Source organism: Schistocerca americana, chromosome 2, assembly GCF_021461395.2.
Source record: "Schistocerca americana isolate TAMUIC-IGC-003095 chromosome 2, iqSchAmer2.1, whole genome shotgun sequence".
Taxonomy (NCBI): Eukaryota; Metazoa; Arthropoda; class Insecta; order Orthoptera; family Acrididae; genus Schistocerca; species Schistocerca americana.
Window position 1 is genome coordinate 379,733,399 of NC_060120.1, and position 22,189 is coordinate 379,755,587.

The window sequence follows — 22,189 nt, forward strand, 5'->3', positions numbered from 1 at the left end:
TTGTGTGTCTAGGGGCCGATGACCTCAGCAGTTTGGTCCCTTAGGAATTCACACACATTTGAACACTATTTGCAACAATCTGCCAATGCTGGGGTAACTTCTCGATTCCGCGGCTACAGAAATCACGCGGTTTTGAAGTGAAGAACTCATCGAACGATGTTCGCGGCGCATTATTATCCGGAAAGAAAGTTCCTTGATTGTTGTTTGACAGAGAGTGGAAAAGCTAAAAATCTGAGGGCACAAGATCAGGTGAATAGACTGCTTGCGGAATGACTTCCCAACCTAACTTCTGTATAGTGTGTTCTGTCAGTCTAGCAGAATGCGGACGGGCGTTATCTTGGTGTAATATCACTTCACACAGTCTTCCTGGCCATTGTTGTTGGACTGAGTCAGCAAGATATCTCAGTTTTTCACAATAAATGTCAACAAACAGAAGAATATGTCGTAAATGTTCCGATTTCTCCACTTGGTAATCTATTTTGTAGTGTCCACAGCTCCACTCACAATTTTCTAATGAGAAAATGACGACATGGAAACTCAAATATAACAGTGAACTACAAATAAAAATGACAACCTATAAATAAACCCATAGCAACCGGAATATCTAATTGCAAAACAAAAACACCTAATAATTCATATCAGGTAGCATAGTTTTTTCTTAATTTGTCACTACATTCATCGATTATAATCCCGAACAGGGGTCGGCATGACGAATGTTATCCCTCTTTCTTATTTTCTCCTCCAATTCATATACCATACATTTCAGTTACTTATTATTCCTAGTTAGCCATTGACCAAAAGAGATAAGAAGAAAGTCATCAACTAATTATATAAAATGTCACTTACTGTTCTAGTTGGTCCCCCAGAAGAGCAGATGTATCTTCGTCAAGGGGTTCAAAGAGGTCGTCCACTGTCAGATCGCGCGAGTAACCCTCTCTAAAAAGCGGGAGCGTGTACCTGTAACAGATGAACGTTACTTGTGTGTGTATGTTTAGATTAGATTAGGTGGTACTCTTCGTTCCAATAGATCCAATGTCAGGAGACTTTCCAGGGTGTAGAACATGTGACAAAACAAGAATACACAATAAATATTTACAAAGAAACAAAATTCTAATGTACCTCCTCCAGATCAGAAGTAAAATCGTCCTCATCGATGTGGTATAATCCACAAGATATTAAAACACATTATCATATAAAAGATAAACATGTAAATGTTCAACACACCGAGGTGCACATGAGAATTCATAGGCATCGTCAAGTAGAATAACACTAATTTGGCCGGCCGGTGTGACCGTTGCGGTTCTAGGCGCTTCAGTCTGGAACCGCGCGACCGCTACGGACGCAGGTTCGAATCCTGCCTCGGGCATTGATGTGTGTGATGTCCTTGGGTTAGTTAGGTTTAAGTAGTTCTAAGTGCTAGGGGACTGATGACCTCAGATGTTAAGTCCCTTAGTGCTCAGAACCATTTTTGAACACTAATTTGCATTGACTGTATTACTGCGCTGAATTTGTACAGAAGTCAGATTGTATATAATACTCGCATATTTGTTATTATTAACAACGTATACACGTCAGTTGGTTCTACTAAGACATTCGTCAATGGAACAGGACGACCTGGCCGCCAATAAATCCTTTAGACCTTCTTAAAGCGAACTTCATTAGCAGTTACACTTTTATGGCAGCTGGCAAGTTATTGAAGACGTGTGTAATTGAATAATGGACACTTTTTTGTTCCAAGGTAAGTGACTTTAAATCTTTGTGAAGATCATTCTCGTTTCTAATGCTGATTCCAATAATTGAACTACTGGTTTGAAAACACATATATTTTTAATGACGAATTTCGTTGAAATAAATGTATATTGCGAAGTAGTATTTAGTATCCCTAATTCCTTAAACAGGCCTCTGCAGGACGCTCTTGAGTTTGTACCACAAATGTTTCATGTTACACGTTTAGGACTCCGAAAACTTTAGCTTGGCTTGAAGATGTACCCCAAAAAATAATCTCTTATGACATTATGGAATGAAAGTAAGCAAAGTGTGCTAGCTTTTTTATTTTTTTATCACCTATGTCTAACAACATCCACATTGCAAATAGAAGTTTGTTTAGGCGGTTCAGCAGTCCCATAGTATGCTGCCCCCCTAGATGAGTTTACCATCAAACTGTAATCCCAAGAATTAAACACTGTCAACCGCTTCTATCTGCCTGTTGTCATATTTTAGGCATATGTTGCGCGACAATGTGTTTCAAGTTCTAAACTCAATATAGTGTGTTTTTTCAAAGTTTACCGACAGAGGTTTGCCCGGGAACAGTTTATTAATGTCCGCGAAAATTTCGTTCTTTCTAAGAGTGTACCTGATTTGCTATTTATTGCAGTATTAGTATCATCTACATACAAAACGAAATTTACTGATGAAGGGTCATTAGTACACACAAGAAAAAGTAAGATCCTAAGATGGAACCATGTGGGACACTAGACGTAATTAATTCCCAGTTGGAAGATGCCTTATAGCTTAATATAAGTCTGTTTCCTTTTGACACTGTCTTTTTCCTGTCAGAAGTTTTCGATTTGAACCATTTCCAGCGTTTCTTGCTGCACTGTAATATTCTAATATACTTATGATGCGATGTACACTTGTGATGTACACAGTCAAATATCTTTGATCAAAAATGTAACAGTAGCCCGTAACTCGTTGTCCAACGAATTAAGTGAATTCTTGCTGTATGTGGAGCCAATTAGAAAAACAAACTGTGAATTTAACAATATATTGTTACTGTCACGTGGTTAAGAAACCGACTGTATATCGTAAAATATACGAGAGTGCTGGGAAAGGTAAAACTTGACTGATGCTTGTCTATTTTCTTAAACAAGTGCTTAACTACAGTATATAACAATATATTGTTTCTGTCACGTGGTTAAGAAACCGACTGTATATCGTAAAATATACGAGAGTGCTGGGAAAGGTAAAACTTGACTGATGCGTGTCTATTTTCTTAAACAAGTGCTTAACTACAGTATATTTCAAGCATTCAGGAAGTGTTTCGTTGATAAACGACTGGTTACGCTAGTAATTTATATGTTACTAATTTTTAATTAACGTTGTTGATATTACATCATAACCACAACACTTTTTTTATTTTAAATGATTTATTACGGACATTATGTCCGCTGATATAAGGAGGGTCGTATTCAAATTGCTGAGGTTATTTTAATGAACATTTTCTCCTAGTTCAGAGGGTATCGCAAGTGTTATGTTGAATGAATGAAATGCCGTCCATTTGCTAATACAGTAAAATCTTTGAATCCACTTTACATTAGGCCATTCTCAAGCGTATATGAATCTGCCATTGTTAATTTATAATGTGATGGATATAAAAAATATTTTATAACAGGAGAAAACGAAGCCTCTGTATTTGCAGAATAAGTACAAAAAGAAATATAACTTGCACTATGCTGTTGAGAAGCAACGTAAAATGATGAAAACAACAAAAGTCAACTGGATTTAAAAAGTTATGTGGACAGTTACATCGTGAGAGAAAGTAGTAAGAAAAACTGTACAGTCTGGTATGTTAGAGCTATCAGCATACTTCAGATTTAAGAAAATTTATATTTGACGGCTCCAGATTTTCATTTGCATGCTTTTGCACTAAAGGTCGAAAGTAATTTTTAGATTTCATAAAACGGCAAAATAGTTGGGCGAAAGTTAAGTCCTCTGTCGAGTAACAGTTAAACCAGAAGGAAGTGTAGAGGGCTCTAGTGTAGCTCGGACCTTCGTGGACTACTTACAGCAGCATGTTGCCAAACATCTACAGACAGCTACGAAATTGCGGAGTTATTTAACGGAAGTTGCAGGAACTGGGCTGCTGATATTCGCGAAACTGCTGTTTCTTAGTGTGCATTGTCCGTTGAGCGTAATTTCCTTGGATTTTTTGAGGTAGGTGTAAATTTATATTTTTTCGCAAATGTCCGTAAAGTATCCTTTCCCCATTGTCTGAAAGATTACTAGGTTGTTTTCGATACTGTGCATCGCTTGATTATCTGTTATAAGGTGAACTGCGAAAGTGAATTTACTTCCTTTGTCTTTTTTTCTTTATATTTCTGTGTGTTCCGTGTATCGCATTTTAAAATTTCACCTTACAATGAGAGCAGTAAATTTTCTATTGCCACATTTTTGTTATATGTTTTGTCTTGTGTTAATGTTGTGAATTAAGAGTCGTTTTAGAGACCCATATCCTTACTAAACTGAGTGACAGATGCACTATAGTTGACATGATAAGCAAGCAATATTGTTCACACATTAGTTGTATAAGTAATAGACCCTTTGACGACGTGTAACATGAAATTGTGACTATTATCGATTTCTTGGATTGTTTCCTGTGTAGAAGAGGCCGTGTGATGATGAGATTCATCTAATACTAGTCTGGATTAATAACAACGAAGTGCAGCAAAGTCTTTAATACAACACATAAAAGAAATACAAGCTCAAATCCTGCTGCTGCTGCTACCCTTTCCATCAGTAATGGAGAGTGAGACAGCACAATGAACAGTAGCAAACACTGAGGAGTTAAGGACACAAGACAAAAGGGAAATAGAGGGTATAGCGTAGTGTCAAAAATACTTATATACTTAGAACATTCTTAGATAGCATTCGTCACCGAGAGGAAAAATACGGCCAAGTAATTCCTGAACAAATAGTCGCCCACCTCACAGTGACACAAACGCTGGCCAAGGTCTGCCCTGCAGCACAGGTTACGTCACACGAGCAGTCTGAGATTACCTACAGCTTCAGGACAGCCGAGCTCCATGTACTTTGATTCATACGCACAGTGTCTGGATCACTGTATGACGCTCCCGAAAGAGGCCTGTGATGGTAGCACGAAATTGTAAAGGTTTTAATTCAACCACAACCTGAGATACAAAAGGATACAAGTAATATACACAGGTGCAAAATAGTTCTTAATAGAAGATGGAAAACACGCCCAAACGTGAAAACAATCTAATGTCCTTTCGATGTTTCACGTAACGTAAAGGATGTGCTAAGTCACTAGTGGAAGGAATATCTTCCGCTTTCCAAAAATGCAACTAAATGTCGTTTTACTGAATGTTTATTGAGTTCAGCACCTGTTTTGGTTACATTTTTTTCATTAACAAATGACACAATTTAAGTGAAACGTGACGATAATTATGAGGGTGCACTATATTGTTGTCTTTTTTTTCTAAAAAGTGCTTTTCTTGACTCTTACGAAGCAGTGTCTGTAGCTGCCAGTCAGTATGCTGAGATGCCGCATTGTAAAAGTCAATGAATGTTCTTTATTTACACCACAATGGGCATAAATGTTTGCGGTCTTAGTAACAGTTCTAAGTTCAGTTCTCACTGTTTGCTCTTTGAAGAAAATTCACATATCTTTTGGAGCGATATGCGTCCCTGGAGAACCAGCATGATATGTTCGCTGTCCGTTGTTTATAACAATATCAGAACTTACATGCCGCTGTCGTATGTGGAAATGGCATAATTTGGAGCAATTAACATCTACTTCCACATTCTGCAAACCATTCTGAAGCGCATGTCAGAGGTAATTCCGATTATAGTACGCATTAGGATTTCTTTCCGTACCACTCGCGCCTCTATACGTCTGTAATTAGCCTAACTTCGTTTTCGCAGTCTTTGCGGGAGCGGTATGTAATGGGCCATAGTGCAATCACGATCAGAAACAAACAGAACACCATGAACGACTGGAACAGGACGTTCATATTCACAGGACATATACATTAGAATGTGGAAAGACATTTAATTTTGTCCTTTCACTCGGTCACATGGCGTAAAAGAAATTTACACAGTAAGTATTGCCACCTTCGACGGAGCTCACAGTGGATTAAACAGGAGAATTATATTAGCGATTTACGACCAACAAGGGCCGGCCGCAGTGGCCGAGCGGTTCTTGGCGCTTCAGTCTGGAACCGCGCGACCGCTACGGTGGCAGGTTCGAATCCTGCCTGGGGCATGGATGTGTGTGATGTCTTTAGGTTAGTTAGGTTCAAGTAGTTCTAAGCTCTATGGAACTGATGACCTCAGATGTTAACTCCCATAGTGCTCAGAGCCATTTGAACCAACAAGGACTACCCTAGACAATCTAACACAAAAATTCATGGTTCATTACCTGACACAAAATCATTTAGTGTGTTTCTTTTCGTGTTACAGATTGATCCGATTGGTCTATCTCTGTATATCAGTTGACGGTTGCTGTTCTCAAACATTGCTCGGAGACAATTTGTAACGCCGGAAATGCATATCCTCCTATTTCCAGCTATTGCACTGCAAATTTTTTTCCTTATTTTGTTACCTGAACGTATAACATTTCTGTGTCTTTATATATCGTAATTGTTTTACAATTTGTATATATATATATATATATATATATATATATATATATATATATATATATATATATATATAATTGTTTTGTGAAGATTATTTGCATTTTTACGCTGGGCCTGGCCTAGGGAAAACTATGCTATCGAACGGTTACGTCGATAGGTCGTGTGGAGAACCAAAGTGTTTAAGATCTTTGGTAGTGTCAACTCACCCGCAAAAGAGATGGGGCCCCTCCACGCCGGCACCAACGTGGTGACCAAACCAAAAGTTCTACTGTCACCTCCGTAAACATGTTAGTTATCTAGTAAGTGGATCACAGGATGCTGGGCTGTGATGTTGTCCGTGCGTCTGGGTAAGGCTACGCATTAACACGGTCCATCAGGTGATAGATAGTAGACGAAACGCGAGTGAGGGTAGCGATTTGAAGAGCAGAGGGAAAAAAGTGCCATGGCTCGTGCCGTGGGTAAAAAACCTCTGCGACATTGGGATGGGTAGTAAGAGCAGTAGTGGCTTACTAGCTGCGAGAGCTCATGCAAGGTTGGATTTGTTAGTATAGGTATCATGCATCATTACCGTGACAAGCGATGGCTATGTGCCCCAGTTGCTGCAGCTGCTACATTCCTGGAATAATCAAGATCGTTATACAGTAGTGGGAGATCGGCCATAGATCATTTCACTGTGTGGGGGATGTGTGGAGCTTGTTTGCGTGCAGTGTACGGTACGGCTTCCCTGTGTGGTGCCAGTTATTCGGCAGTGTATTTCAGCTGGATATCCAGTAATGGCGTCTGTGCCGTTATGTTTGCGTATGCTTGGCCACAGATGTTATGTCCTTACAGGTATGTCTTTTGATCTTTTATGTTTCCATCTATGGTTGTGGTCGTAGTTCCCCAGATCTGCCGCATGGAGCGCGAGAGCAGAGGGAGAGTCTGGCTGGAGGAGGGCAGTGTAGCAGGTGTGTTGTGTGACGCTCCCGCGAGTTGCCGCGCTTTCGGGGTTTGGCAGCATGTAATTGCGCTCGACTTGCTATGATAGTTTCTGACACGGTGTCGCGGGCGGGAAGCATTAGCTGGCGCACATCTAGAGACCGTTTCGCCTGGTGACCGTGTCGAGAAGAAGGCGCGCCAACACCAGCTTCTGCAACAGCGACGCCCGACAATGAGTGACTGTCGTCTCCTCCTCGATCGACGGCTTCAAACCTTCAATCAGCCAACAAGGAAGACTGGAAGCACGTAAAGTTTTAGAACTGTATGGCAGACCTCAGTTTTTAAAATTGTTGCATCACAAAATTACAGCAACTTAGCACGAACCTTTGTTGCTCGTTGTCCCAATTGCATTACCAAGCAGGGTCCCTTCCTTTTCCGAAATGAACCCGAGTGTCGTTGAAATTCAGACGCCAGCATTAAAGTAATATCATTCCATTTCACTGCTTTAATTTCAAAGTACAGTTAAAGTATTCATAGCTGGCTACAATATTTAGATTACTCAAGCACAAATTAAGAGTGCGAGTTTTGTTAGCATATTTTAGCTTACCTGTGACTGCAGCTCAGCTTGGTACGTACTAAATGTTACTATTGTTAATTGTCCAGAATCATTTAATTCAAGTTCAAAGTTAAAGCTCTTATTTCTAAATTGCGTAGATTCAAGTAGCTTTTGAAATTATTGTTGAGGTAGCCCAAGACTAACCGTATTTTACTGAATTTCGATATTCTTCAGAAACAAAGTTCACTATTAATTTCAGTCACTAAATTAACTTCCAATTTTCCGGTTTTATTAATTCTTTTGCTAAATTAAGTCAGAGTGTAGCGAAGTTTATTACTTCTGACAAACATTCAGTTTTCACACAACACGTGTCAACCTTCAGTTGCCACGCTTTTAGTGCTAATTATATGTGCAATAACCTTTCTTTTTCAGTTACTGTACTAATTGTCCTTATGACTGGCGACCGTAATTTTCCCAAAATCTCAAATATCTAATTACCGCTAGTTAACTGTTAACGTAACGGCAGCACATTTACTTTCTTTTTTAACTTTACCCCTTTTCAAAATTAATTTCCACCAGTTTCATTTGCATTTTTCCTTTCATTTAGATGTAACCCTTTCCTCCCTCTTTACCGACAGATTAACTTCGGTGACGATTGCTTTTCCCAAATTTCCATTAGGTACACGCGGTTTAATTTTTCACTGTCATTAAGGTCGATAAGTGAGGGGGAGGTTACACGTGGAGACCTGGTGACAGGACAATCTTCAGATTTGAGGTTGTTCTGGACACGAATTTTGTATGGTGCAAATCTCGTAACAAAGTATTGGTTGCGAACAGGTCGTTACGTCAGCGAGATTAAGTACTGCGAGGAATCCTAATTAGGTTTGAGATTTGTCATTTATATTGAAAATTATTAAAATGAGTGAAGGCAACAATTACCAAAATTTGGTAGACTTGGATACGGAACAATCGGTCGAACAGTGGGAAACGCGCACCGCGGTACCTATTGTTCAGGGGCAGGCGGCTAGCATGAAAGACGCGACCGCCGAAACGCAACAAAGGGCAGAAATGGAATTCCAAGCTTTAGAAAATGTATCGGAATCGGAAGTGAAAATCATATCTGAACCCCTTGATGACGAATGTGGGGGGGACAATTAAAGAGTAGGCCGCTACGGAAGTAAAACCGGTAGTTTCCGGGAATTTAACTGATTTATTGAATGTTTTGATTAACGAAATCAAGAGTCAATCGGCAGAAATTAAAGCTCAGGCTGCCAAGCAAGAAGCCCAGTCTGCCAAGCAAGAAGCTCAGTCTGAAAAAATTGAACGGAAGCTAGACAATCAGAACAAAGCTATTATGTTGTTAACAACAATGTTGGAGTTGTTAACGCAAAAGTTGCTAAAATCAAAAAAGATATTGTTGTAATTAATACCGAAATCGGTAATCTTAAACAGGAAATGATAGGCGTTCAGGCGGAAATTGCAAGCATAAATACTCGTTTTTATTCCGAAATTAGCAGAATCGAGAGAAGTGTAGGAGAAGCAGTTGCTCCGATCATCGAGAATAAGGTGACGGAACAAATTCAATTAGTGAAAAAAGAGGATCAACAGAAGGTGGAAACTTTAAAGGCTTTAGTATCCGAAGTAGATATCAAAGTGAGGAAGCAGGCTAATACATGCGAAGAGAAAAATAGGGAAGTGGAAACCCTTGCGACAACCACTTGTCAAGTAATTACGAGAGTTTCGGAATTAGAAAAAAAACTTGACGAAAAACAGAGCTATGTGCCAATGTGTGCACATAGTTCGGAATTGTTGACGAAAGAGGAGCGGTTTGACCTCTTAAAAAAAGGCGGTATACACGCGTCGGATTTCATTAAAAATTGTGAAAGAGTTTTACCCAGATCATGGACTAACGAGAGAAAAATTAATGCGGTTATTGACGTGTTGGCCGGTGATGCCAACCGTTGGGGCTTAAACCTCAACATTACGAACCTGACTTTTGACGAGTTTAAAAATTTGTTTCTGGCTGAATACTGGTCAGAGAAAAAACAACAAAGTGTCTGGCGCGAATTTGTCATATCGAGGCCTTTCGATGCGAATTAGCGCGGCTCGATGAAGGAGTTTTGTGGGGGCTGGATCCGCAAGTTGGAATATTTGCATGATCGCCGCACGGAATCCGAAATAGTCTGGAAACTCTACAAGAAGCTTCCAGATGATACAAAACGCTGCGTAGGAAGCAATTGCAGGACAATCAATGATTTCCTGGAAAGAGTTGAGGACGAGGACAATTGGCGCAATAATCGCGACAGTGGTAGAGGGCGTGGTAACAACAACGGGTACCACAACAACCACAGCAACGATAACCGTGGGAATAATGCATACCGCAACCAGGGCAGTAATAACAATAATTGCTCGGACCGTAATAACAATCGGTACAATGCAAATAATAACAGGAATGACGGAAATCAGTATCATACTAATGTGATACGGGCTTCACAGAATAGTAATAACGCCAGAGGGTGCGAGAAGCCGCCTCAGCAGCATCCGGAGAGCAGATCTGCTGGAACGAGACAGGGAAACCATTAGCCGCGTCGGTGAGGGGCCGACCGGGCGTGGAGAAATTTTGGCGGCCCAATAACAGTAAAAACCGAGGTGTCGTCGTTATGAAAATTCCGTATGGAATAATCAACGGCGGGAGAGTGTGCCAGTGTTAGGAGAAAGGAGTGCGCCCACAAGTAGTAGATCAGCTGTAGGCATGACAGCAGAAAATACATTCACTGTCAGTGAGAACAATTTAAGCAGTGTTCCGGAAATCGATTATAAAGTGGCAGCTGTAACACCCACAGCGGAACTGGGGATTGAGTTTAAGAATGATTCGCAAGTGTTGAGAGAAGATCAGATGTCGGATAAAACGTCCGTCATCGAGCGAGGGGATGCAGGGAGGGATGAGGTTTGGTTAAGGCAGTTCGGTCGCTTATAGGACGAACTAAGACATTATAGGGGCCTGTTTGGGAGAAGTGCGTGCAGCGCAGCAGGATTTTCCGCGTCTCGTCCCGCAGGAAGATAGTGTTTGTGAAATGATAGAAAGTTCTGGTCCTAACCGGCAGACTTTACCAGAAATAGTTGATGTTAATGGGTAGCACGAGCAAGATTCGTCGTGTTTCATACCGCAAGAGTTGGATGTTGAAGTAGTAACGGAAAGTTCTGGCCCTAACCGGCAGACCTTACCGAAAGTTATAGTGGTAGAAGTAGCCGACCCATCCGACGCAAACCTCCAGTTTAAACATTGCGAGAGTATTAAGGAGAAAGATTACGAAAATTTTAGTGATAGCCGGACACGATTGGTAGAAAAGCACGTAGATTACAGCGTGTATGAGATTAGAGCTGACGGTATACGGTCAGACGGTAGCAGTGTGGATTGTGCAGATCCAGAGGAAGTAATTGCAGATACTACTGGGCACATTCCTCCAGGTAGATTGGCAGGTGAGATCAATCTGACCAAAGAGGAATCAACGAAGGTGACAATTAGTTAATTGATAGCAAAGCAACACTCACTAGTTGACGAGTTACAGGAAAAGGGTTCGGTATTGGAGGCGAAGCTACAGACTAAGCCTCAAGACAAACGTGTTGAAATTAAAACTGTATGTGAACAGAGGCTGAAAAAGCCGCCAGATAAGCCGGATTTACGATCAAAGCCGGATGGTTTTTTCTGGAATGACCTGGATATAGACGAGGATTTATTGTGGGAAAATAAAGAAACAGTCGAGGACAAGTGTAGACAGATAGTAGTGTCAGTTAATATGCACGACCTACAACTAAACGTGTTGATTGACACCGGTGCAGAACTGAGTGCTGTATCTGGGAAAATATTTGAGTTACTGAAAGACAGACCTGGCATCATAGTTACGCCAGTAACAGAAGTGAAAATTATCGGTGCTACTGGGAAGGCCAGTAAACCGGTCACAAAACAGATTTATGTCAACTTCGAGATATGTGGGGCACGATTTGAACAAGAGTTTGTCGTCGTGCCAGACTTAACTACGGAAGTAATTAACGGGTTGGATTGGCTATTGAAGTACCGTGCAGTGATTAATTGCGAAAGCAAAACTTTGACATGTACGTCACGAGATAAAACAACAGTAATTAGTTTTGACGAGGCAGGAGACGGTGTGCGTAGGCAATACCAGCCTATGCACATTGTTAATTGGCCGGATGCCATTGACATTAGTATTGGTGTGAAAAAAGATCGTTTGCGAGAAATAATGAAGCTAAAAGCCGATGCTCGCATAAGTCTTCATGACGCTAAAGCGCGTTTTGATAAGTTTGCAATTGGAGACTTAGTACTTGTAAAAGCTCATGAGAAATCGAGCGAGATAGACAATGAAATCTCTAAATTTAAGTTTGTTTATAATGGACCATATAAAGTCATTGGTATACCTCACACAAATGCTTATTGCTTAGAGTATCCAAGCTCTGGAAAACTATTAGGTATACGGTTGTATAATTGAAATTGTACCAACCAAGAATTGATTAATACAACAGAATGGGTAACTTGTACAGGATGTAATAGAGTGTAAGATTTAAGGATTTTCTAGGTTGCCATGCTTTTGCCTCACGAAGAGGCCATTAAACAAGTTGCAATTAATAAGTAATTAATTTTGATTAAATGAATTAATAGTAACTGATTATAAATCAATTGAAAAATCCAAGCTACTAGTTTGAGTTTTCAGCTGAGTCACAGTAGATTAAGGAATGTAAATATGATTTTGTAACTAGCTGTAAGATTTCATAAATATGTGATTTACTAATCATTGCCGATGTACTTAGACGCTGTTTTAAGTTTCAGGCTAGTACATGGGTGTGATGATGGACAGTGTTGAGTTATCCACTGTGATAGTATTAATGGACTCCTTGGGATTACTCGGGAGTGAGTTTTTCCGAAAGATTTCAGTGAAACGGACATTCTGGAAATGCCGTTACACAGGCGAGTGAGATCAAGCGTGCCGCACAGGCGGGCGCAACAATACTGGCGAGGCGGAGCCGCTGTCGGCTCTTGTGCCGCTCTCGGCATTCTTTGTACTTGCGAGTACGGAAGGCGGAGTTGTTTTTCTTCCCGGACAGCTGGTGTGAAAGACTTCTGCTGTTAATATTTATGTTTTTTTTCGATCTGCTGTGTATTATTTTCTTGTTTAGAGTTAAGTGGACTCTCATGACAAGAATATTAATTATCAAAAGGTTATATAAAGATGTGTATTCTATGTAATTAATTATTAATTTGCGTATTTTGAACTACCTGTTTTTATGACCATGTACTCTGGTTAATTTTATAAATAGTATTCCATTTCTTGCTGATTTTAGAATAGCTAAACCATTTTCTATGTTTTCTATGAATTTTAGTATATTGTCAACCTGTTTTCTTTTGTGTAAGATGACAGAGTGGAATAATGTTAGGAGTGTCTCCACTCAATTATTATGGTCTAAAAATTGGTTTATGGTTGATCAGCCTAATGCTAAATTTTCTTGATGTTTTGAGCATATGCATTTCCACTGTTTTTTCCTTTTTGGGACATTTTCTGAGTCTGTTTAGGTTACACGAACATCCTCAGACAATGTGGGGCACATGTAACGCCAGAAATGCATATCCTCCTATTTCCATATATTGCACTGCAATTTTTTTCCTTATTTTGTTACCTGAACATATAACATTTCTGTGTCTTTATATATTGTAATTGTTTTACTCTTTGTATATATATATATATATATATATATATATATATATATATATATATATATATATATATATATATGCATTTATGTCGGTGAATAATTGGTTTGTTTTGTAAAGATTATTTGTATTTTTACGCTGGGTCTGGCCTACGGAAAACTATGCTATCGAACGATTACATCGATAGATCGTGTGGAGAACCAAAGCGTTTAAGATCTTTGGTAGTGTCAACTCTGCCGCATGGAGCGCGAGAGCAGAGGGAGACTCTGGCTGGAGGAGGGCAGTGGAGCAGGTGTGTTGTGTGACGCTCCCGCGAGTTGCCGCGCTATCGGGGTTTGGCAGCATGTAATTGCGCTCGACTTGCTATGATAGTTTCTGACACGGTGTCGCGGACGGGAAGCATTAGCTGGCGCACATCAAGAGCCCGTTTCGCCTGGTGACAGTGTCGAGAGGAAGGTGCGCCAACACCAGCTTCTGCAACAGCGACGGCCGACAATGAGTGACTGTCGCCACCTCCTCGATCGACGGCTTCAAACCTTCAATCAACCAACAAGGAAGACTGGAAGCACGTGAAGTTTTAGAACTGTATGGCAGACCTCAGTTTTTAAAATTGTTGCATCACAAAATTACAGCAACTTAGCACGAACCTTTGTTGCTCGTTGTCCCAATTGCATTACCAAGCAGGGTCCCTTCCTTTTCCGAAATGAACCCGAGTGTCGTTGAAATTCAGACGCCAGCATTAAAGTAAAATCATTCCATTTCACTGCTTTAATTTCAAAGTACAGTTAAAGTATTCATAGCTGGCTACAATATTTAGATTACTCAAGCACAAATTAAGAGTGCGAGTTTTGTTAGCATATTTTAGCTTACCTGTGACTGCAGCTCAGCTTGGTACGTACTAAATGTTACTATTGTTAATTGTCCAGAATCATTTAATTCAAGTTCAAAGTTAAACCTCTTATTTCTAAATTGCGTAGATTCAAGTAGCTTTTGAAATGATTGTTGAGGTAGGCCAAGACTAACCATATTTTACTGAATTTCGATGTGCTTCAGAAACAAAGCTCACTATTAATTTCAGTCACTAAATTAACTTACAATTTTCCGGTTTTATTAATTCTTTTGCTAAATTAAGTCAGAGTGTAGCGAAGTTTATTACTTCTGACAAACATTCAGTTTTCACACAACACGTGTCAACCTTCAGTTGCCACGCTTTTAGTGCTAATTATATGTGCAATAACCTTTCTTTTTCAGTTCCTATAGTAATTGTCCATAGGACTGGTGACCGTAATTTTCCCAAAATCTCAAATATCTAATTACCGCTAGTTAACTGTTAACGTAACGACCGCACATTTACTTTCTTTTTTAACTTTACCCTTTTTCAAAATTAATTTCCAGCAGTTTCATTTGGATTTTTCCTTTCATTTAGATGTAACCCTTTCCTCTCTCTTTACCGACAGATTAACTTCGGTGACGATTGCTTTTCTCAAATTTCCATTAGGTACACGCGGTTTAATTTTTCACTGTCATTAAGGTCGATAAGTGAGGGGGAGGTTACAAATTAACACTAATTCACGCAGCTAATGTACTCCTGTCAACTGGATATTACAGCAGTGTGACTCGCACTCTCATAAGGAAAGGCATATCCTAGCATAGGTTGACGACGGTTCTAATGAATCTCAAACAATACCTTTCTGTTGACATTCAGCCTACATGAAACCATTCGAAACTACATGAGATGCGGTAAAAGATATTAGCTTCCTCTACTTTCATATTCAAAAAACGTTGTTTTTGAGTTTTTCGTTAGTCCTTATTTGCTTCTACATCCTTGGCATATGGGTAGTAATCGCAGCTAAATGATATGCTGTTCTTATTGTGGCATACGCGATTCGCTTATTTTTATTTGTGAAGCCCCTTCAGTGGCAATTTGTGATCATATTAGTGCATATGTGCCGTCTTTGAGTTGTACTTAGATGGTTTGCCCACCCAGGATGTGCAAGTTTCCGCGATTTACGATCGGATTTCATCTTCACACCTCACTTTCACTGATCACTGTGTTTCGGTTTTATTCGTTTGCCGGCCGGGGTGGCCGAGCGGTTCTAGGCGCTACGGTCTGGAACTGCGTGACCGCTACGGTCACAGGTTCGAATCCTGCCTCGGGCATGGATGTGTGTGATGTCCTTAGGTTAGTTAGGTTTAAGTTGTTCTAAGTTCTAGGGGACTGATGACCTCAGAGGTTAAGTCCCATAGTGCTCAGAGCCATTTGAACCATTTTTTTATTCATTTACTGTAAACCGTCTAAATACAACTCCAGGACGGCACATATGCACTAATAAGATCCGAATCTCACTGCAGATGATTCACAAACAAAAAGAAACTAAATGTCTATGGTATATCATTTAGTAGCGTTAGACTATCTACATCCCAAGGATCAAAAAGCATCTTGGCAGCAATGGGATTAAAGTAACTCATTATTAATGCAGAGCTGTGAAAAGATGCCAATTCGACTGGCCGCACACGTGGTCTTGAGAGATTCCTGCAAGATACTAGTAAACATTATTCACTAATTTTTTCGTCCCTTTGGTTTGATAATTTTAGAAATCCGTACTTTGGGAATTTCCCTGTATTTGTTACTATAAACAATCTGTTGCGCGTTCTTTCCTTGTCGTGGTAATATGTGAAATTGTGTTCTTCGAGATATCCCAGACTTAACAAAAGCAGATATATAATTTATACCAATCCGACAGAGAAATCTCAGAAATAAAGTGTAATGCTGTTCAGTAGTGCGGAATGTCAGCAGACCGTTTTGCTTTTTGTTTCGTATATGAGGGCAGTTCTTCCAAGTAGAAATTGTCACCGTCTTTTTATCCAAGGTGTGTGTCACACGTTATTCGAAGCTCCAGTTTGAAAGACAAACATGAGTTCACTGTGAGCTGAACCTACAAACATTTCCTTTGCTGATAGCGAACGCTTCTTTATGCCCTATAAAGTGAGAGACGACACTTGCGTTCAACATTTTGTTTTTAAGGCAAGGCGTGTTTCGCGATGACTGCATCTGAAAAATAGGTTCAGCTCCTTTTGATAAAGTCACCAGCACTGAATGGACTTGGTGTCCGAGACCGCTCACTAGTCCACTAGCAACGTAACTTGGTTGTTATCAGGTGCGGTTTTAGCTGTGCAAACCTCATTATCAGCTGTGGCGTATTGCAACGACTGCGGCAACGATTCCTATGTTCTCCATGTCATCGCATTAGAAATACGCAGATGGCTGGATGTTTTCTTTTCTTTCTGTTCCTGCTGCAATACCTTAACCAAATACTCGCTCAGCTCACAATTTGCGAAGATTTAAGCGAATGCGTACAGCATGGTACAGTATAGTTCTTCAGCGCTTCCAGACATATTAATCGACCGTTTCGTGGGGCTTTAGGCTCTAGATCCAGTTGACGGACTTGTTGATGTGTCGTTCGATGAAAAAGATCATTTTCCGAGTATTAGCTTTACTGCAGCTGAACTCGACAGAGCTCTGTTCTTTGGAAGATACAGCGTCGCAGGAATTGCTAGTTTACATTAATGCAAGCTATCTTCGCTATCGGGGAAAGGGAGGAGTCACATCTGTAATCTCCACAAAAATATTTCGAACAAACCAATCAATACTGACGGATGGAATGGGGTGCCAATAATACCGATAAGAGAATGTGATAAACCTAACGAAGCACAATCGAATAGACTAATAACACCCCTAAGTTGCACACAGGAAGTGTTGAAAAGGATTTTTTAAACAATGACTTGAGTTGTTCTATTCCATCGCTCACCTGTGTTTTGTTTTCGGAGAGGATATGGCACGAATGAAAATCTTATAAAATTTGCAGCTGATTTCCAACCACGCTTCAGCCGAAATGAATATGTCACTGCAGTTTTTACTGGCGTAAACAATTCTGCTGACAATGTCGCGTTTCTTCGCGACCTAACTTATTCACTTAATCTCTCAGCAGACTGATAATAAAGAAAACAAATAAAGAGGAAAAAGCTCTACGGGGGCCTCAAGGCGAAAGCAAAGGCCTGCCACAAGGTTCAGTTCTATATGATCTCTTATTCGACATGTTTGCAAGGAATCTGATGACACTTTGTCACAAAGTGTAAGAGTTTTGTAGTACGTTTATTCAAGGAGTAATACTCTACGTATACGATATTGCAGTGCCTGTGTTATTCTAATTACGTTGCAAAGCTCCTTTGGACATTCAAGCATATTTATCTGCCGATACCGGGCAAGCGACTTTCAAATACAACGTCTGACCTGTACGGGAATCAAGCTCTGTCAAGACTACATACATAAACCGGGTATTCCTCCTAAGAGTCTTCAGGTACATTTTCTCTGATGCCCGCCCCCGGTAGCTGGATGGTCAGCGTGACGGATTATCAGTCCTCTGGGCCCGGGTTCGATTCCCGGCTGGGCCGAGGAATTTTCTCCGCCCAGGGATTGGGCGTTCTGTTGTCATCATAATCATCCTGTCATCCCCATCGACTCCAGGTCGCCGAAGTGGCGTCAAATTGAAAGACTCGCACCCGGCGAACGGTGTGCCCGACAGGGGGTCCTAGCCATACGATTAAACAAATAAATGAACTAAATAAATAAATTCTCTGATGTTTCGATAGCTATTTGCAGTTTCGTTTTTTGCAGTGTGTAGTTGGAGTCAGTTTCTACTCACAACGTCTTCCATGCGACGCCCAGTGTCAACCCAGTGTCACTGTAAAACCTCCATTTGTTTCTCTTTACGAACAAAATGACTTTTAAAGCGAAATTTTACGTGCCCATTATATGGTGCGGCCCCAAATTATTCTAGTGCAATATTCTTTTTATCGATGTATATTAACAGGGACATTAAAACACGAAGAATAACGAGTACTCCAGCAGCGACTGAGCAGCGCTGTTGTTTGACGGCAGCAGTCACGGCTACAGGCATAATTTTGGAGTGCTCCATCTAACGCGTACGTAAAATTCCGCTTTAAAAATCAATTTGTTCGTAATGAGAAACAAACCGACGCTTACCGTCGACACTGGGTATGGCATGAAACACGTCATCAGCAGTCTGCGCTGACTCTAGTTTCAGATTTGGCAAAACACCGAAGAAGAAGCGCCTGACGGCTCTTACGATGGGTACCCGATACAGAGGAGACTAGTAGCGATGTGTTACCTACAAAGTTCTCCGTTTAGCTGCTTAAGATAAACCCTATGTGGCAGATACTTAAGGACGAAAGTTTTACTAAAAAGATCGCAGTTGGCTCAAATCAGATAATACAAGACATTCATATCTTAATGTGCTTGTACTCCGTATCCAGAGACTGGCTCCTCTTGTTGTGGCGTATGTGGGAACTAGTCTATTTATCAAATTGAGTTTGTCTGGACAAAGACGGCTCTACTATGGTTCACATTACAAGCTCAGTACACTTGAAACACAAGTTGAATTACACCTAGGCTTTCATTATGGATACCCATATGATTACGTTTTTAAATAACGTACCACTCCTGCATATTTTCGTACCATTCCTGAATACTTTCTTACAGATCTGGGTTATTGGACCCTGGAGGGTTACTTGAAACCAAAACGTTAAAGGCACTTAAGCTGTTCCTTGTACTGGTTTACTGAAATATTCGACGCAGTCCTTAGTTCATCCACGAGGTAGCAGGGCTCAGCAGGCTCTGGCGCACTCTGTGTATTTCTGTTTTTCTAATCCAACAACTTATTTGTCCAACGTGCGAAGAATCGATATTTTGAATGCAGTAAGGGCACAGTTTTATTCCTTAAACAGTAAATTATGTAATTTTACGTAAATGTTCAACTATAAATCACCTTTAAAACGTTACTCATCAGAGTGTATGCTGGTGTACTGATAACCACATACAAGGGCTACTTGTACCCACGATCGGTTTGGATCCAAATAACACTTGGACATGTATATTCTTCAATTACATCAAATTAAAACACCTGTTACAGGTTGTAACAAGTTATTTTCAATTTGTGCCTAATACAAAATAAGTTTGAAATTATTTAGGTTTAAGGCTCACTACAGCGTCTAAATACAGAAGATTGTCTTGGAGATAGATGTACAATGATTTTGCAGAAGAACAACTGGAAAAATGCTTAAACGGTAGGGTAAAACATTAAAAATGTCAACCAAAACAACTGCAGAAAAGGGGGAGAATAACAGAGAGAAATCGAAGAAACCATTGAAACAAGTGGACAGCGAGTCAACATTAGAGGATGCTGATGTTTTCAGCCTCCAGTCACCAAAAGTAGGCGATTTTAAAATGTCTAACAGTAAGGATGAGGCGTGTGATCTGAGGGATCTTGCTTTGCCATCTACCGGTAGGCCTATAGAAGGACAGCATAAGATGAGCATTACAAAAAGCGCCGAAGAAAAATAAAGACACTCTGGAAGTGGCCTAAGCAAAGGCACATTCTCCATTATAAATGGTGCGATATTAAGGAGAAGATTAACCCTCCAAAACCAGTCAAAAGGGACTTATTTTCTGTTCCATCAGTCAAAGACAGTGTTTAAAGTTGGTTAAAGTTGTGTGATTTGTTTCATAACTCTACGTTTTCATTACTGTTTTATGTTGCTAAAAGAAAATTTTTGTAAATGAACATCAAGGTATTTTTGAAGATCCTGTGGCTTACTTGAATCCATCACACGTTTATAATGCATTTGCATGGGAAAATATGAGCAGAATATTGGTTCAGGCAACTTAAGCTAAGGACTACTTGAACCCTATTTTGTTTTGTTTTTTTTTTCAAAATCGTGAAATGCAAAGAAAGGGAATAATTGTCACAAATAGTATGTATATAAGTTGTGCATTAAGAACAGTACCATTCTTTTGTAATAATGATTTTACTAAAACATGCATCAGGAATATGTAAAAACTGGAGTCATGTAACCCTGGTTTAAGGTAAATGCGAATAAATCTTGAGTAGCGGAATAAGTATTTCACCTGATCGACGAAAGAAGGAAGCAAACAAATGATCATGGTAACACAGAAAAAAAATGTGATTCACTTAGGAATGAAATGAATAGGAAGTACTGGGAAGTTAAGGCGGAATGCCTATAGGAAAAATGAGAAGAAATCGAAAACGAAAAGATGGTCCGAAGGATTGATTCAGCATGTATCAAAGTCAAGCTTTCGAGAAATTAAAAGCAATGACGCCCACATTAAGACTGCAATGGAAATTGTTCTGTTAAACCCAGAGGAGAGAGTAATAGGTACCTTGAAGGCCTCCACGACTAGGAGAAAACTTGTCTCATGCGACTGAAGAAGAAGTGGGACCAAATAGGCAATACGTATGGCACCCAGTATTAGGGTTTAGCAGATATTTGGAAGACTTGCGGTCAGATAAGGCAGAATGGATAGTCAATGTTCGTTCGGAATTTCTCAGCTCGTTAGAGGAAGTGGCTACCAAGCGACTATCATAATTGGCTTGTAGAATCTATGATTCGTGAGACATACCACCAGACTTTCGGAGAAAGATCACCCACACAACCCCGAAGATGGCAGGGGCAGATAAGTACGAGAACTATTGCACAATTAGTGTAATGGCTCTTTCATTCTTGATGCTGACAAGAATAATATACACAAGAATGGAAAAGAATACTGAAGATATGTTATGTGGCGATTGTTTTGGCTTTGGGAAACGTAAGGGCACCAGAGAGGCAGTACTAATGTTGCTGTTCGTTGTGGAAGCAAGAGCAAAGAAAAATTCGTACATGTTCATAGGCTTAGTCGACCTGGAAAACGTGTTCGACAGCACAGAACAGTGCAAGATGTTCTGAGAAGTAACTACCAATGACAGAATGCAGCCCTTCGAATTTGCCATTTTCACGGAGTGTAATCATAACATTGCTACCGGATGGGAATTCTTGCAAGCTTCACAAGCAGTCGTAGACTGTGGAAGATCAGAGGTCCAGATTGATGAAACAATTCCAACAAGCACACATAGAAAAGATTGCTGTAGGCGGTTGTTTACCTCTGAAGACGTTGTTATCACACCACCATCGACGAGACGAGTTCCAGGCGTTAGTCGAGATGCCCGTTAAACTCTGAAGTTTTAATTTGAATGCGTGATATATGTCCTTTTGGACATGTCCCAAAGAACAGACACCACGCATTCACATAACTGATTCGTCTCGATGGACAATGAGTCTACAACCTTCAGTGTGGATGCACATCAATGTTTGACTTCCAGTGGGCATCTAAAATTAGCGAAGATGAAAGACACTGACATAGACAAGGACATGGTCGTGAAAATTGTACTGAAATGCAGGAGGATCTGCAACGAATTGACGCATGGTGCAGGGAATGGCAGTTGAATCTCAATGTCGACAAGTGTAACGTGCTGCGAATGCATAGAAAGAAAGATCCTTTATCATTTAGCTACAATATAGCAGGTCAGGAACTGGAAGCAGTTAATTCGATAAATTACCTGGGAGTAGGCATTAGGAGTGATTTAAAATGGAATGACCACATAAAATTCAACGTCGGTAAAGCAGATGCCAGATTGAGATTCATTGGAAGAATCCTAAGGAAATGCAATCCGAAAACAAAGGAAGTAGGTTACAGTACACTTG

At 40.2% G+C, this 22,189-nt stretch overlaps 1 protein-coding gene across 1 annotated transcript in view; it reads right to left on the reverse strand.

The window, feature by feature from the left end:
* LOC124594828 (ATP-binding cassette sub-family C member 4-like) overlaps positions 1-22,189 on the reverse strand; it is a 163,273-nt gene that overhangs the window by 124,712 nt on the left and 16,372 nt on the right. Inside the window, exon 2 of the mRNA XM_047133275.1 lies at positions 847-957. Coding sequence (XP_046989231.1) covers positions 847-957 — 111 coding nt within the window. The remainder of the gene's footprint in view (positions 1-846; positions 958-22,189) is intronic.